At 36.6% G+C, this 18,598-nt stretch overlaps 1 protein-coding gene across 3 annotated transcripts in view; it reads left to right on the top strand.

Moving 5' to 3' along the window:
* The window catches only part of myo5aa (myosin VAa), a 133,816-nt gene that overhangs the window by 57,564 nt on the left and 57,654 nt on the right, over positions 1-18,598 (top strand). For all 3 annotated transcript variants that reach the window (XM_079826075.1, XM_079826073.1, XM_079826074.1), the window contains exons 7-14: positions 3,737-3,818; positions 9,623-9,730; positions 10,175-10,281; positions 11,500-11,765; positions 11,868-11,949; positions 12,733-12,873; positions 14,048-14,173; positions 18,535-18,598. The exon at positions 18,535-18,598 is cut by the window's right edge and continues 20 nt beyond it. In XM_079826075.1, coding sequence (XP_079682201.1) covers positions 3,737-3,818; positions 9,623-9,730; positions 10,175-10,281; positions 11,500-11,765; positions 11,868-11,949; positions 12,733-12,873; positions 14,048-14,173; positions 18,535-18,598 — 976 coding nt within the window. The remainder of the gene's footprint in view (positions 1-3,736; positions 3,819-9,622; positions 9,731-10,174; positions 10,282-11,499; positions 11,766-11,867; positions 11,950-12,732; positions 12,874-14,047; positions 14,174-18,534) is intronic.

The following is an 18,598-nucleotide window of genomic DNA, read 5'->3' as shown; positions in this document are numbered from 1 at the left end:
GGGGGGCGATCGAGGCGCGAAAGCTTCAATTTCTGACTGAAGCACTACAGGCTTGAGTAGCCCTAAGCGGACAAACTGCTCTACAGAGCGCTAGCTACTCTCTGTTGTCTCAGATGACGACATCTTTGTCCTGTGTCGGCCACTGTAGCTTCTCTATGTGCTTCGAAAGGGAGTGGTGAGCGGTTGCAATTCCCAACCTCACCACTAAATTCTGCTAACACCTTTAAATGGTGTTTTTCCGATGGCAAGTTTTGACTGTTTCAGCATCTATATTGTGCAAAAAACATGCATAAACTACAACAGATAAACATGTCAGCTATGTAGACCCTATGCCTGGGTTGACAATATCGAATTGTCGTTTTTGTTCAATCTTCATTTTGATGAACCGAGATCTATTAGTCTATGCAGTTTTCAGTTGATGTGTGAACAAAGCTTCACTAAACACTATTTGTAGCGCACTTATCATCCAATAATCACAATACGCTTTGTTATTTTTTACTATTGATATGAAACAAAGTCTTAGCTTTGAAATGCAGTCAATTTTATTGAAATTCAAACAATAAATGTTGTTTAGATGCTCTTTATTGTGGCGTGACTGTAGCCGTGACTCAATGTATGTTTGAATACATACAGCATGTCATAAAAACTATTTTTTTTTATTAGAGCCACCATTAAAATATATTTATATTTCATTGAATTAATACATCATTAAAACATTTATATTAAAAAAAAATATTATAAAAATGTTTTTGTTGATTTATTAATTCAATTTGATTAATGAATTGATTAATAAATCACATTTATTTATTTTTGCTTTCAGTTTCAGTAAAAAGTTCATTTCGGTTCATTGCTATCAACACTATGAAAGGGTAATGAGAGCGATTTCAGACAGCCATAGTTTTAGCTCTTGGCTTGTCCAAATCTGAAATATATAACTCTATAAAGTCTGTCATTCAAGGTTGCACCGGTATTATTGTCCTCAAAACTGATCAGGCCTATACATAAATCACTTCATATGGCCCAGGTGTGAGAAATAGGGTTGGAATTCAGAAGCATTTTCTCCTTCTGGGAAGCTCAAAGATTAAAGCTGGACAGGAATGAGGATAATGGAGTTAAACATGTCTGTTCAGTGTTACATAACACACTCACAGAGACTGCTGTTGTGCTTAGGGGAATTCCAGATGAGTTAAGTGTGTGTGATTGTGTCAGATGCAGAGTTTGACCAGAAATGTACTCTATGCACGTATGTAAATTTAATGGTATTTTGCAAGCTTGTTGTACATGCTTAACATGCATTACTGTGACAGTAATGGGTTGCACCACTCTTCTGTGTGGAACAAAAACCTGCATCTTATTCACTAACCACTTGCAATCTGTGCTTGTATTGTGTCATGCATGTATTTAATTATAAACCCTGCTTTACAGCACGTACGCACCTTATTTCTATATTTTGATATTAGTCAGAGCTATTTGTCTGGCACAATTAATGATGTGTTATCATCAACTGCAGCACGTGATGAACAAAATTTCATTTAAAAAAAGGGATATTTATGTACAGTTTTCTTTTGATCATTGCCCCAGTAATTAAAATTATAATCTAATGAAAAAAAGAGGGCATATTTTAGCTTTCATATATTGATGGTTTAGATTGGTGGGACAAAAAGGCAGATTTCAAGTTAAAGTTTTATTGATTCATATTAGTTATGGATTAAATTACTCTTAAGAAATTACTTATTGTTAACTTTATTTTCAAGTTTGGAAATTAGAAGAAAATAGCAGTTACAAAGAATATTATTCTTAAAGGGATAGTACACCCAAAAAGGAAAAATTATATCATTAATTACTCATCCTCAAGTTAAAGCTTTTTTTCACATATAAACATTCATCAACTCACACATCAGTTGTGGTAAATGGAAACTCAAGCATGTTCACTTGACGTGCGAGAACCAATGAGGTTCATTCACGTTCGTCAAGCAGGTTTGATTGAGCTCCTGTTTATGTTCGCTGATCATAAAAGCCTTAAATGTTCTTAAATGTGAATAAAAGCCTAAATTTAATCTGTTCATCATATAAAGCGATTGTGTCTCTTCAGAAAATTTTGACTAAACTGCTTGATTCATATGGATTAGTTTACAATCTCTTTATGAACTTTTAAAGCGTCAAAGTGGTAGTTGTGTAGCTGTCTGGAGGGGCAGAAAGCTCTCAGATTTCATCAAAAATATATTAATTTGTGTTCCATAGATGAACGAAAGTCTTACGGGTTTGGAACGACATGAGGGAGAGTAATTAATGAAAAATTAAACTAGCCCTTTAAGAATGTTTGGTTTCAGGAACCATAGTGATGTCTGTGGGCGGTTGCATAAACTGCTTAGACAAAACAAATTCTTCAAAACTTTTTTAAGTCAGTTTAGTTACATAAAAAGGTCTAATTTGAATCCGAAAAGTAAGACTGATTAGCCCTAATTAACTGTTTGACAGTCTTAAGTTTGTTTATGCAAACTGGCCCCTGTCCACATATACTGGGACCAACCACGTGTTCATGGGCAGGCAAATCTGAAACTGATGCCACAATATATAGCATTCAACAAAGATATAGCTCATTCAAATAGTGCTTCAGTAGTCATTGCAAATTTAGGATGAAAAATTTAGTTTCTGTCCATCCATATTCTGTCCATATATCACAGATACAGTATTATTCAAAACCAAAGTGAAATGCGATGTTGCTCATGGATATTTAGTTTACTTGGTGCTAATTGAAAGCTCTGAATATCTCTTCATAAAAGGATCTGATGGCATGAACATTAAGCTGACAAGTCATGTTTATTATTTCTGATGAGGCATGAATGCCACAGTCAACACTGACACACTTCATAATGAACTAATTCATGATCATATACTCCAGAAAGTGTTGTTCTTCAAACCCTCTATTGTGCTATATAAAAGGTTCCTAATTTTGTTTTGAGGGTCTCCTACAATAGGTTTACATGCATCAAAGGTAAAAAAAAAAAGGTTGTTTTCTCATAATATACATTGCAGCATTTTCTCAAAGAGTCTGAAAACGATTCAATCTTTCTAAGGCCCTCCTTTCTGAGAGGTCAGATGACAGAGGAAACAAGACGGCCATTGCCATATCTGAATTTTAGCTCCGGAGGCTTCCTCAGTACTTGATACACAGTGATGCGAACAGTAACGATGGCGTCAGTTTTATCGTATCAGTTCCAGTGCGAGTCCTCATCATTTTGAAGTGCATGCAAAGTGGATTCACAGTGCTGAAAAAAGTATCTTCTCTACATGTCGACAACTCTTCCAGGCCTCAGCTACAACTGCAGTGTTTGAGGGCAGGTCAAAGTAGACATCGTTCACAGGCAGCCAATGAAGACCATAGGCTGGCATTATGCAAATTTGTTACATTGTTACTGGAGACTGGAATTGCTGACGACTTGTCTCGGCGGTTCAGAATCTATTCTTTTAGGAGACAATAACCTTTTACATTCACAAACAGCTATATTACACACTGCATGAAAGGTAATATTTGAAAAAGCATAGTGGCACTTTATGTTAGTTCATGCAGCTTCATGAGCAGTAACTGATTTGTTTTCAATGTCTGTTTTTCTAAGTCTTACAAATTGTGGTTGGGTTTCTTGTGATGCAATAAAATACTGCAGATGGAACCAACTGTTGATCTTAAATAATGTTATATGCTATTTTTATTTTTCATGCGTTCCTTGTTCTCCAGGCGGATGAAGAGAGGAATTATCATATCTTCTATCAGCTCTGTGCATCTGCTCACCTCCCGGAGTTAAAAGCCCTGAAACTCGGTGAGCCGCACACACGCACACACAAAATAACCCAGCATATTTCATTCAAGAGGAGATTTTTTTTAAACGAGAATATTATTCAAATTAGGATTACTCATTCATGGGAATATTTGAGCTGTAACTGTATGATGGGGAGTTTTATAAGTATTAAAGCTACACAATGTAACTTTTTTTTATTAAAAAAAATATTACGAAATGTTATTATTGAGAGAGTGCAAAGAAATCCATCTTCCAAACCATGTTATATCCGCACACAATTTTGACTGTGTGTAGCATGAAGCTGAGCCAACAAGAAAAATTGACCATGGATCATTCAAGATGGCAAACCTCTGAGGAATGACCGCTTGTAAAAACAAAACAAACTACATTTATTTATTTGTCTGCTCCTAATATAATATCCTGTATCCATTAGGGGTGTAACGGTACATGTATTCGTACAGAACTGTTTCGGTACAGGGCTTCCGGTTAATAATGGGAAGTTTGGATCATTTTACTGACTCGGATCTTTGAATCTCGTTCAGCAACAAATCTTTTTTCAAGTCTTTTCGTTCATTTCGTTAATTTCAGCAGAATCTAATTCAAATGTTACATGTTACATTTTTCAACACATTTAGTTCTTTTGGAATAAAAACTAAACTATAAGCTAATGCAGCCATGGCCAAACTTTGAGTAAGAAATGATTGATTAATGAATTGCTATTGCGTGCTTCAGGCTATGTATGCAGTCTGTTCGTTCACCTCACCTCCCGATGCAAAACATTATTTCTTTTGTCACCTTGACAGCCTCATATGTAAATAAATACATGCATCCGGAAACAGAAAAGATTATTTCATCTCTCGAGTCTCGGGTCATTCGTTCATCAAGTCCCTGGCCAATAGACAAAGCAATGCAGTCACCGGAAACAGAAAAGATTAGTTCATCTTTCGAGTCTTCTCGTTCGAGTCGTTCGTTCAAGTCCCCATAGGCTGAATGCAGTAACAGAAATTATTAGTTCATCTCTCAAGTCTCGTTCTTTTTTCACGTGACCGCTTCCCGGTCTGTCTCGCAACATATACAGTCGAAATTACAATCATATTATTGACTGCATGTTGTAATATATTTATTATTATAAAATCATCAGAAGATTGGTGCAATAAACATTTGTTATGCCTATCCATTCTGACCAACCCAATCTGTCCAGGCTTCAAAGGAAAATAAATTATTATTCTAACTAAAAAACTGAAATAAACAAATAAAAAAACTACGCACTTGTTTGTAAGGAAGGTTGTGAATGAACTAATTTCTGTATCCAACACGGCTGTCACGTCACGTGAAAAAAGAACGAGACTTGAGAGATGAACTAATCTTTTCTTTTTCCGGTGACTGCATAGCCTTGCCTATGGGGCTGGGACTGGATGAAAGAATGACTCGAACCGAGACTCGAGAGATGAGCTAATCAATTCTGTTTCCTGTACAGAACATATGGGAGGTTGCGCATGTGCGGTCAACACAAAATGAACGAATCGCTCTCTGAGACAACTCGTTGTTCTTGAGTCATATTAAAGATTTGTTCAAAATGAATGAATCGTTCATGAACGACACATTACTACTTCCAGTACGGTGCACATGTGTACCGAACGGTTCCAAATGCAATCTTTAACAGTCAACAGTAACTTTGGCTTAATTGTTTTACGACTTACTTCAATCCGAGTACCCACACAAACATATAAAGTATTCTGTCCATTTTATCACGAAATTCAAACGATAAATGGCGTTTTGATGCTCTTTTATCTGACGTGACTGATCACTGTATTTGCGCACAGAATCTGCTGAGGCGTAGCACGAATTTTAGCAGCACGACTCAACGTCAAGTGCGAGATGTGTAGCTAAACTAAACATTTCCTATTTGACAGCTGCCTCTTTAAGTCAGAAATGTTAAACAAATGACAAAAATTCAGGCAAATTAATAAACTTTTGTCTAATTTCGCCATTTTTAATTGAAATAGGCCTATGTAATGTAATTTATAATACAAACAAGAAATATTAACAAAGCCGTTTTCTTCAGATTAGGCATAAGATTAACAGTAATGAATGTGTGCATATTGTAAATAAATAATTCCATTTGTAGCATTCAGTAAATAAAAAAGCTCAGCTAATAGGCGATGCATGGACACGGTCCACAGTCCTGGTTAAATTTGCTTATTTCTCTGAATTTTTTTCATTCTTGGAAACATTAGGGATAATGTAAGTGCACAAGTCAACAAAATATATAACATTATTCTAGTGGTTTTTGGATATTTTTAATGAAACCATGAGAGGTTTCTGTCCCTCCATTAAAAGTCCAGGTAACCTAACTTAGCATAAAATTAATCCATATGGTTTAATCCAAGTCTTGTGGAGAGATATACAATTGCTTTATATGATGAACAGATTTAATTTAGACTTTTATACTGTACATAAAGAGCTTTACAAAGGTGAATGGACGCTTGTACGTGTCACTGGTATAACACACGCACGTTTGAGCTTCCATTTTTACCATATGTTATGCTCCTCGATGTATGTTTGTTAATCATTGGTTATATGTAAATAAAAGCCTAAATTACATCTGTTTATCATATAAAGTGATCATATTTCTTCATACGTCTGCTCGATTCATATGGATTTGTTTTACAATGCCTTTATGACCTTTTTGGATCTTATATGGTTTTGGTTATCTGGACTTTCAATGGAGTGACAGAAACCTCTCAAGATTCATGAAAAATATCTTAGTTTTTTTTTCAAAGATGAACCAAAGCCTTAAGGGTCTGGATTGAGATGAGGAAGTGAATGTTAAAAATTGGATGCTTGAATCCTAAAAAATTTAAATGTTATAAAAAAAAGTTTGAAAGTATAATAGTAGCCTATAGGGTTAGTCTATAGTTCTTGTAATTAATAATAAAAAATAAAAAAAAGTCTGAAAATAATTATGGCATGTCCCTATTTAAAGGGTTACTTCAGCGATTATTAAGCTTTGTATCAGTAGAAACCCAGTAGTATATTCAAATTACGTCATCTGAGGATTTTTTGGCCAGAGGCTAAAGACTACAGCCAGTAGAAGGAGCTAGTTCTGCATGTTTACAACACGCCCACAGGGGAGGGATCTCACTCACAGAATGTAAATGTGCACGGCCGCTCAGATCGGGCATTAATAACGGAGCGCTGCGGAGCAAAGTGAGTGTTTCAACTTTTCAATGAATTCTTATGAAAGTTAAGCTTCCATATGCGATCTGATAACGCGCCAGACTGGACACACACCGTGAATGACTGCCGCGCTTACCTTACCTCAGCTCTGCTCAGCTCTTCTCTCGTGATGAATGAAATCTGCGTTTTTTCCGTGCATTTCGTTCGGCTCACTCACACGTTATTGAAAAGACACGTTCAGTTTTTAATTGTGGTGTTTATTCTCTAACTGAACTAAATTATTGTATTACTATGAAAAACAAAACGACGGTGGGGGTGATGTAACGGTGGGCAGGTAATAACTAGTAGCCGTGGCTTTGGGAGTGGACCATTGACTGTAAAAAAATATGGACGTAGTGTCCGTGACGTCACCCATAGGATTCTGATGAGCCGTTCTGAAGCGCAAAGTAGGGACGAGCCATCTTGGCAGCGCGTCATCGCGCGTCACTCCCGGATAACAGAAAATGGGCAAAAAGGCGGGACGTGGGCGGAGCTTAAGTGACGCGTTGACTAACAGACAGCAGATAAATGGCTATCCACCTCTCACTCGAAATGGCCACGCCCTTAATTATGCAGAATTTTAAGGCTTTATATAATGTAAACGAATGAGTTGTAAAAAAATTCACCCCCCTCACAGTTGTCATGAAGGGCAAAATGAGCCATATAGACCAAAAGCACAATTTGTACCAGGCTGTAAACATGTTTTATTCTGCTCTAAAGTTGGCCATTTTAACATGGGGCTCAATGAGATTCTGCTCCCTTCTGGAGCCTGTCTCTAGCGGCCAGTCGATGAATTGCAGTTTGAGGCACTTCCGTATTGGCTTCAAGAGAAACTGCGGGAGGTTGCCGCTTGGAGTGGACTCGTTGGGCAGCGAAACAAGTGCATTCTGGGAGTTGTTGTCTTTCATCTACATGAGACAAAAAGTATTTTCTCAGTCTAGAAGGCACCAAATTCAAAAATAATTTCACATTTCTACTACATAAATGACCCCGTTTAAATACACATTCATCTTCCCAGCACTGAAGTGCCCCTTTAAATAGGTGAAGGTGCGTTTGTGGGTTGCGTGTCTGATTAGAGTGTGTTCGTGTTGGCACAGCATGGAGAGCAGCTATCAGAGCTGTCCTGCTGAGAGGCGGGCTGTGCAGGTCTAAATACAAACACACACACACACACACACACACACACACACACACACACACACACACACACACACACACACACACACACACATATGAATACTGGAGTTTCTGTAGTTTGGTTCCACACACACCTCTCCCTATCATCTCTTCTCTGTTTGCTTCACCCACTTGCTCTGAAACAAACACACACACACACACACACACACACACACACACACACACACTGCTGGCTCTGTGCTCTCTCCTGCTGTTTGCCTACTCAGCTGACTTCCTGCTCAGCTGACGCCCCGTTAATGTGAGAGTTTGTGTGTGAGCGAATCTCTCAATACAGTCTCTGTTGCCAAGCAACAGTGCATCGTTCGTTAAATCTATGAAGAAGGTTTTGTATTTTAGAGTCTGTCTGTGAATAACATAAAGGTTTTTATTAATGCAAATCTATGTAGTACTAATGACGTGTTCCTAGTGTGTCCGAATTAATGTTTACATTATTTAACAAACTACATTTTAGTTTACTGTTATGTTAAACATTGTCATATGAACAACCAGTCAGTTACTACACGGATTTAACTCTCAGTTCTGTCAGGACCACTATCGTCAAAGATGATAGACAATTAGTATATAGTTTGGATTAGCTGCTTATCCGTGCAGCCTAGCATGGATAAGAGCAGGAAGCGCAGTATTGCAGATATCATTCATGCTTAATAATGTAATTTACAACATAATTCAAGAAAAATGTGTCTGATTCGAAGAGGAATATCAGAAGGCCAAGTCTAGACTGGATGAGAGTCAGAGCTGGGAATGGAGGAGGGTAATTAGCTCCTGAGCAACGCGATATAGCTGCTGATAGTACTGAATGGGCCTTTTATATAGGGATGCTGTGATAGGCATCGTATTCCTATAGGTAGACGTGGATCAGCTGAGAGTAGGCTGATGTGAGCTTGATGAGTCTTATTTACAACATAATGCAGCTGTAAGCTTTGTGATTTTGATTCACTAAAAGGAACCAACTCAGTTGGGAATCATACTAGATTAGAACCCAGCAAACTGATCAAACATATTTTTGCTCACACTGACCTCTTCTTCATGTTAAATTGAAAAGTCCTGTTCATTTTGGTGAATCAGTACATTCAGATGGTACATTTCAATTAACCAGTTTAGAAAATAGAAGTAGTATAGTATTTGAACCTCTCTGCACAGAAATCATCTTTTTTTTGTGCCAAATTGGTTTGATAAATGCTGCAGTTTGTATCTTTATTTCAACTCAATTATCTCCTTGTTTGGAACATATCTAACATAAGAAATTATTAGTTCATTTTTATTGATTATTTTACATCAACAGTTGGGTTTGATGACAGCCCAACCCTAGGATAGATCCTTCAGAAAGTCTGCTTCTTCTTTTTTTAGTTGGTGCAATAATTTTTTATTTGAGTGATTACAATAAAAGTTATGCGTTTCTTTCTCCACAGGGAAAGCTAATGAATTTCACTACACCAAACAGGGCAGGAGCCCAGTGATTGATGGAATAGATGATGCCAAGGAGATGTCCACCACCAGGAACGCCTTCACACTGCTAGGTCAGATTGAAAGTTCAATAAATTGTCATGTAGTTGAGAGTTTAATGTAAAAAAAATAACCATCTCAGATGAGGTAGAGGGAGTAAATTGCAGAGCAAGTAAATGAGTGAGTGGGGATTGGGCTGTCCCAGAATGCATTGTGGTGCAAGCTTAGAGTAATGTGGCTTTTAAACAAATATTTTTCATACAATGTCAAAAGTATCAATAAAATAGATCTTTTTTTAAATTGACTACCCAATTATTTTTGGTAGGAATTTGTTTAATTCTTATTATAGCGTTGTGTTAGCTTAGCAACATGTTATCAACAAGCTCTGTTGGATTAAATCGAGACGGTTTAAGTAGATTTTAGAGCTATATAGTTTCTAGCTAGCCTATTAGACCGAAGGATTTTGTGCTGATTTCTTGATGTTTTCATATTGTTAATTTGTTGATGTCTCTCTTCAGGTGTAAACGAGTCCTATCAGATGGGCTTGTTTCGGATTCTGGCTTCAATTTTGCACCTGGGGAACGTGGAAGTGAAGGATAGAGACTCGGACAGCAGTATCATTCCGGTTAGTTTCATGTTGACTTTAAAGTTCAAATATGTGGAGTGGCATTTTGGACCAATGTGATTTAACTGTGGGCATGTCTATCTATTGTTATATGAGGAAAATAGAAAACAAATAAATGAAGAGATGTCTTGGAGTGCAACACTCTTAAATGCATTTTATGACCAAAATGTATTGTATAGTGCTTTTCACAATGCACATTTTTTCAAAGCAGAAAATCATGATGTTAATTCATGTTTATAGAGGTTAGCGTCTTCATGCATTATAGTCACATTTAGCATATTAGAGCTGGCAGATAATATAGTTACATTTTGCGACAAATAAAAAAGGTCAGGCGTTTAAGATTTGCTATATAGTATATATAATTTTTAGTGCTGTCAAATCAATTAATCACGATTAATCACATCCAAAATAAAAGTTTGTGTTTATATAATATATGTGTGTGTGCTGTGTATAATTACTATGTATATGTAAATACACACTCATTCATGTATATATTTAAGAAATATTTGCATGTATATACTGTGTGTATATATATATAAATATAAATATTTTATATATAAATCTAACACATTTTTCTTAAATATGTACATATATGTGTGTGTATTTATATACACATTAATTATACACAATACACACACATTATGTAAACACAAACCTTTATTTTAGATGTGATTAATTGCGATTAATCGATTTGACAGCACTAATCATTTTATATGTCAGTGTACTGTATGTTTGCAGATAAAGTCGGAAATACTTTATATATACTGTAGAGCTGTGCTATATATATATATATATATATTATATTTTATATATAATTTTTAACCAAATACCCCAGAGTACTACTGTACAAATTTGGTTCCCACTTTATATGTCTTTAACTACTATGTATTAACATTTAAATGAATCATTTGATGCAATGCACTTATTGTGTAAAACATTCTCAAACATGTATTTATATTTATAAAATACCTATATGTAATTACATCTATAATTACAATGTTGACCCACACCTTAACCCACCCTTAAACCTATTCCACCTCAATAGCAGCAAAAGTGTTTTGCAATACATTATGAACACAATAAGTACATTGTACTTACATAAAAAAATTAAAAAAAAATCTTAGGTACATAGTGGTTAAAGACACATTATTTAAAGTGTGACATGAATTTGTTTCATTGTGTAGTAATGATTGAATTTTCTCTCTTTTTTCCATCCAGCCAAATAATGGGCACCTGAGTGTGTTTTGTGAATTGATGGGCGTGACGTATCAAGACATGTCTCATTGGCTGTGTCATAAGAAGCTGAAGACGGCAACTGAGACGTACATAAAGCCCGTCCCCAAACTACAGGCCATAAATGCCCGCGATGCACTCGCTAAACATATCTACGCCAAACTCTTCAACTGGATCGTGGACCATGTGAACAAAGCACTGCATTCTTCGATGAAGCAGCACTCGTTCATCGGAGTCCTAGACATTTACGGGTGTGTGTTCATACACACACGTACACATCTTTGAGAACAGACAGCACTGGTTCATTATAGAGTTACAGAAGTGAATTGTGGTGTTTTGTTTTATTTTTCCAGGTTTGAGACTTTTGAAATCAACAGTTTTGAACAGTTCTGTATTAATTATGCCAATGAGAAACTACAGCAGCAGTTCAACATGGTGAGACCTCTGAGCCACTTCACACGACACAATGGGCCCTATCATTCACCCGGCGTAATGCGGTGCCAGGCGCGATGCAAGTGTTTTGCTAGTTTCAGCCTGATGCGTTATCATTTTTACGTCCTGCGTCACGTTGTTTAAATACCGCACCTATAGGCGGGTGCACAACACACGTACACTCTGCTTATTACAAACACAGGGACGCACAGCAACACACCAACTTGCCAAATATAAAAAATAAAAGGACTACAATGTAAAACACTATTATTGTGTACAATAATGGATAGTCATTGCATGTATAAGAATGACCTATTTGCAGTAATGACGAATGAAATTGGCTACTTATTTAACTAATCGTGACAATACACACGTATTTAATGTATTTAAACTGACTCGTTCGGTTGAGGGTGTGTATATTCCACATGTACATAGCGAATCCGCCATGGTACAAGCGCAGCCGGATTTTAAAGGGAATGGGAGATGAGACTATGATCGGTTTATTGAATGTACGCCCAAAACTCAACCATGACTCATTAAGTGAATAGGGACAACCCTTTTAGACCATGTGCGCCGAGCATTTTTCCCGCCGTTAAACTAGCAAAAGTTGATTCGGACAACACCCTAAGTGCACTTGCACCACGCGCTTTAGACCATCCTCTTAGATCGTTAAAATAGGGCCCCATATCTCATCAGTTCATCTTTGATTGTTGATAATTCTTTTTTTATTGTGATGCATCTCCTCTCCTCTTCCCTCCTGTTGTCTTCCCATCTTCTCGTGTGCAGCATGTGTTTAAGTTGGAGCAGGAAGAGTATATGAAAGAGCAGATCCCCTGGACTCTCATTGATTTCTATGATAATCAGCCATGTATCAACCTCATTGAGGCCAAGATGGGTGTCCTGGACCTGCTGGATGAAGAGTGCAAGGTACATTTTCAGTCTTATTGTAAATTAAGATGTGAATGTACTTCATGTTTTATGTGATTGGCTGTATTGAAAAAAAACTTTTATGACTTTGTGAGTTAAAAAGTATGAAAACAAATTCAACATTTAATAATTAAATTTAACACAATTTTTGTTTAACAACATGTTTTGTTGATTTTAATTGATGCATATTTGTGACACATTTATGCATTTTTGGCATTCAATACATTGCATGTCAACAGCATCTGTCAATTACCACAGAAAACATTTTTGACTTGTTACTCTAATTCACCTACTGTCTTATGAAGTCTGTGGGAAAACGCAATATACATTAAAACACACTCCGATTTGAAAGTTGAACATAAGACTAGAGTGGTAATAAAAAGTGGTTAAACCAAATATTTCTGTCATAACTACGTAATGCCAGTAAACCAGGTATTTAATTGCATGCATTGCAGGGTCCAATTCTCACTATTAACTACGACTTTTGCCTCTATAAACTCAATTTAATAGTTGAACTCAACTCTAATAGTTAGTAAGGTAGTTGCTAAGTTTAAGCATTGGGTAGGATTAAGGGATGTAAAATATGGTCATGCAGAATAAGGCATTAATATGTGCTTTATTAGTACTAAAAAACAGTCAATATCCTAGTAATATGCATGCTAATAGAATCTAGTTGATAGTGAGAATTGGACCCTAAACTAGTGTTACCTACAAACATACAAACATCACATGTGAAATGTAATTTATTCCTTGGATGGCAAACCTGAATATTCAGCAGCCATTACTCCAGTCTTCAGTGTCACAGAAATCTGCTGATTTGGTGCTCAAGAAATATGTCTTATTATTATCAATTTTGAAAACCGATATGCCGTTTAATATTTTTGAAAAAACACATTTTTTCAGGATTATTTGATGAATAGAATGTTAAATACAACAGCATTTGTTTGAAGTAGATTTTCCTAGGAACAATGTCATTACTGTCACTTTTGATCAAGTTAATTTGTTTTTTCTGAATAAAAGTAATAATGTCTTTTAACTTTTGAATGGTAGAGTACATCACTGTAAAAAAAACCAAAGAGAAACAAGACCTGTGTTGTGTAATTGGAATCCTGTTTGAGACTACAGTTCTTACTTCATATACTGTACAGCCTCTCTTTTTCTCTCTTTCTCTTAGATGCCGAAGGGTTCTGATGACTCCTGGGCTCAGAAACTGTATAACACTCATTTGAAGACGTGTGCACTTTTTGAAAAGCCACGGATGTCCAATAAAGCTTTCATTATTCAGCACTTTGCAGATAAGGTACACACACACACACTTCATACTCAGGCTGGTTCAGCATTCCTGATAAACTGTGATTTACAGTACTGTATGTGTCATTTAATATATAATATCTGACCACAGTGAAATTGTATTTCTGTTCCAAAAAACCTACTGAGCTGCCTCACACATACTACATCTGAACAGTGCATGTTCATCTCACAATATTAACAGCATTCACACTGCCGCCATAAGCCACGTGCCACTGTGTCCCAGAAACGCCCTAGACGTGACAGAGTGTGAAGTTCTGTTCTGTGCTGAGCAATTTTTTGTTGTTGTGACATGCTAAAATCAGCAGGAAACATTGAAAATTCACCTATTATCAACACTGTCTTATTTGTAATATAGGCTTTTTTGAAGCAATACACAATATAATGAAGCAAATTATAATGTTTTGTCAAGATTCACACACAATAACAGGCTGACAAACACTTCCTGGAATCTGTTTAGTGAATCTGACTGAATCCAGGTGATTTAGGCAGTTTATCTGAGGAATAACTACCATTTGGATGTGCATACAATCCAACTAAAATCCAATAGATTTTACAATATTTAAAGTCAACATGAAACCAATGTTTCAATAGTCTGTTCCCTATTGTGACATACAGGGGTGATTCTAGGATTTTCATTTTAGGGGGCTCTGCCCCCAATGAGAGTATGAAAAAAAATACCTTAATCATACCCAGGAATGTACAGTAGGCAGGGTTTTATAGTCACTGAGGTCCCAAATGTGAGTTAGTTAGCGCTACATAATGTACCGTTATGTTTTTATTACCTGAGCCATTTCAATCTTCATACACCGCGGGTGAAATCGCCATTTTGTGCCATCATGTTTCTACAGTAGCCCTAAACGGACAAACTGCTCTACAGAGCGCTAGTCACTCTCTGCTCTCGCTGACGGCAACATTTTTGTCCTGTGTCAGCCACCGTAGCTTCTCTATTTGCTTCGAAAGGGAGGGGTGTGCGATGGTGGATTGCAATTGACAACCTCACCACTAGATGCCGCTAAAAATTTACACACTGTGCCTTTGAGTATCATTCTGTTAGCTTAGAAACATGCTAATGCCAAAACAACTGAGTCAAGTCTCCTGTGTGCTTCGTAAGGGGCGCTCATATGTCTTCACGTGAGCTTATGACGGCTACGGATCTGTTTTTAGATATGGTGTATGACATCTTTGAGGAAACACTCATGGAGAAGGAGGGTGGATATCATAAGCCACATTTAGAATGTGTGATAGAAATTCAACACACACACACACACACACACAGTCAAATCAGGGTTTGAGCATTAGCAGGTGCTTTCTCAAACATCCTTAAGGTTAAATCAGGTTCCACTTAATTCTCTAAGCAGCATTACTAATATAAATGACACTCTAAATATATACATTTAATAGAATATTTTTCTGGGAGTTTGCTCTTTTCTAGCTTTCTCAGACTTCAGCCTGCTCCACACTAGGGCTGCAACGACGCGTCGACGTCGTCGATGACGTCGACTACGAAAATACGTGCGTGAAATGCGTCGACGCGTCGGCGGCACATTATTTACGTTCTAGAATGGAACAGAAGATCTAGAATAATGGCAGCTTCTGCTCCCGGGCATAGTGAAAATGATCATTTATCATATAAAGCCAGACCGCGACATTCAAAAGTGTGGGAGTACTTTAAACAGAAGCCGAATAAAACTGTGCTTTGTTCGCTCTGTAACGCCGGTTTCACACTGCACGCGGTGGCAGAGCAGGAGCTGTGCGCGTGGAGAGCGGGAGCTTTCACACTGCCAGTCAGTGTTGCCAAGTCCGCTTTTTTCCCCTCGGAATTGGGCTACTTTTACACTGTTGCCGCGGGCTGTGTCTCATGTCCGCGGGTTGAAGCAAAAAAACACACATATTTAACCCCCCGAACGCGATGTTTACCAGAGAACCTCGCCGAAACGCGATTGGGCTAGTTTTGAGTAACGAATGGGTGGGTTTTGTTGTGTAAACCTGGCAACCCTGCTGCCAGTGTTCTCTCGCGCAGCTGAACCGTGGCGCGTGTATTGCAACAGACGGTCACATTTTCCGGTGTTCTTCTCCGACCCCAGTACGTCTCGTGCTTTTATTTATTATGGGCTGCATATATCTCCTGTTAATGCGACCTGGTTCCCCTCTGTCCCAAACACATATGCATAATAACATGCTGTATATAGGTAGTTTGCATGATTAAAGTAACATTAAAGTTAAGATATGCCTCTAGCTTTAATCATTTAAATATGTCTTTGAAGTTTGGGCAAAAACTTCTGGCAGCTTTAGTCGTTGTTTATGCACATGTATCTTCAAAATAGACGACTAGTTATACATTAACACTGCTGAAAGCTCCTGTATGTGAACCTTTTGCAGATAAATACAAGTGCATTTTCGTTTACTATTGACACAAATCAATAAGTAAATCATACTCAACTACTATAGTAAACAACTTTTCCTAATTAGGCCTACTCTGTATACATTTTATGATGAATAGTATCATTATATATTATGTTTAAAAAGCTTCTTGTGTTCATATATTTCATTATAAAATGGCATACTATGTACACTACCCTTCCTGAAATACAATTAATATTGTCATCATTCATTGATTTCATGTTAAAATAATATACAAATTCACTACCCTCTTTGAAATACAATAATCAGTAAAAAAGAATAATAAGATTAATCTGGGAAAAATAATCGTTAGAGTAGTCGACTAATCGAAAAAATAATCGTTAGATTAGTCGACAGAAAAAATAATCGTTAGTTGCAGCTCTACTCCACACACGTCTTTATTTTTTTCTTTTCAAGAGAAGCCATGATCAAAATTAACACTAGATTGTTTTTGTCTGCTAGCCACCATTTCTATCTTGCATGTAAATGCATCTCACGTCACTGAACGTGTTGATGATGTAGAACTCCGGACAAGTTTTCTATCAAGCATCCGTTTTTAACGCGTCTTGACTGCCGTACAGTCTGACATTAGTGACAACAGAGATCCCCAACAGGATCATGTTCATACAGTCTGACAGGCAACAGTCGTAAAGGACTATTATGAATCGTGTACCCGACTTTTAATGGAGCTCTTAGTTATAATCAGTGCTGGTTAGATTGCTAACATATTGTAGTCCATTACTGAATATAAATTACATGATGGAAACTGTAGTTAGTAGTGTAATCTATTACATTGCACATTTTAGGTAATGTAATTTGACTACTTTTGGATTACTTTTAAATTATTTTTGACCTTATACTTTTTATCACATAGATTTTAATTAGATAATCTTGTACTGTAGGGATATAAAAAAAAAATAGAAATAAAAAAAGCATGTTGAAAATTTGTTATCAACAAAAGGAAAACATTAAACATTACATTATGTCAGGGTTTCCTAAACTGGGGTTTGTGAAGGAACTGCAGGGTTTGCAAGTTTATGAAAAGGTAATAATTAATTAAAGCACAAAATGTAAAGATTAAAAATAAAAACAATCAAAATAAAATATAAAATATTTTATTTGTTTTGCTGTGTGTGGCCTCTGATTTATGTAATTTCACAAAACTGGAATACAATTATGAAAAAGGACCTTTAGTCCTTAATCCTTTAAGAAGAATTAGTGAGAATCAATAAATTGTGAATTACTTACTGCCATTTTGTGAATAGTAATCATGTAATCAAAAACAATTACCTGTAGTCTGATTAAAACATAATATAATCTTATTACAAGTATATTTTGGAATCTGATTATGTAATCCAAGATTATATGTAATCCGTTTCTATCCAGCACTGGTTATGATTTATTTAAAGGTGCAGTGTGTGAATTTTAGCGGCATCTAGTGATGAGGTTGTGAATTGCAACCGCCCACCGCTCACCCCTATCTTTCGAAGCACATAGAGAAGCTACGGTGGCCGCCACAGGACAAAGATGTCGTCCGAGACAGCAGAGAGTAGCTAGCGCTCTGTAGAGCAGTTTGTCCGTTTAGGGCTACTGTAGAAACATGACGGCGGTGTATGTAGATAGAAATGGCTCATTCTAAGGCAATAAAAACATAACGGTTCATTATGTAAGGTCTTTATACACCACTGAAAACATAGTTATGTATATTATATTGCATTTCTGTCAATAGATCCTCATAAATATTACACACTGTAGCTTTAAGTAACTTCTTGATCTCAGATGTATCTGTAATAAAAAAAAAGGGAATTAATTGTATTGTTAGATTCCTTTTGTCTGCTAAAATAACTACAACTAAAACAGAAATAAAAATGAATAAAACAGACTATTCAGAGACTCGTTGATGGATTTTCTTTTCTATAAGATAACCTCGAATGTCTCTCTGTCTGTCAGGTGGAGTATCAGTGTGATGGTTTTCTGGAGAAGAATAAAGATACAGTGAACGAGGAGCAGATAC

Source organism: Gobio gobio (assembly GCF_949357685.1).
Source record: "Gobio gobio genome assembly, chromosome: 9".
NCBI classification, from domain to species: Eukaryota; Metazoa; Chordata; class Actinopteri; order Cypriniformes; family Gobionidae; genus Gobio; species Gobio gobio.
Note: the sequence above shows the minus strand (reverse complement) of the source record. Positions and strands in the feature narration are given on the sequence as shown.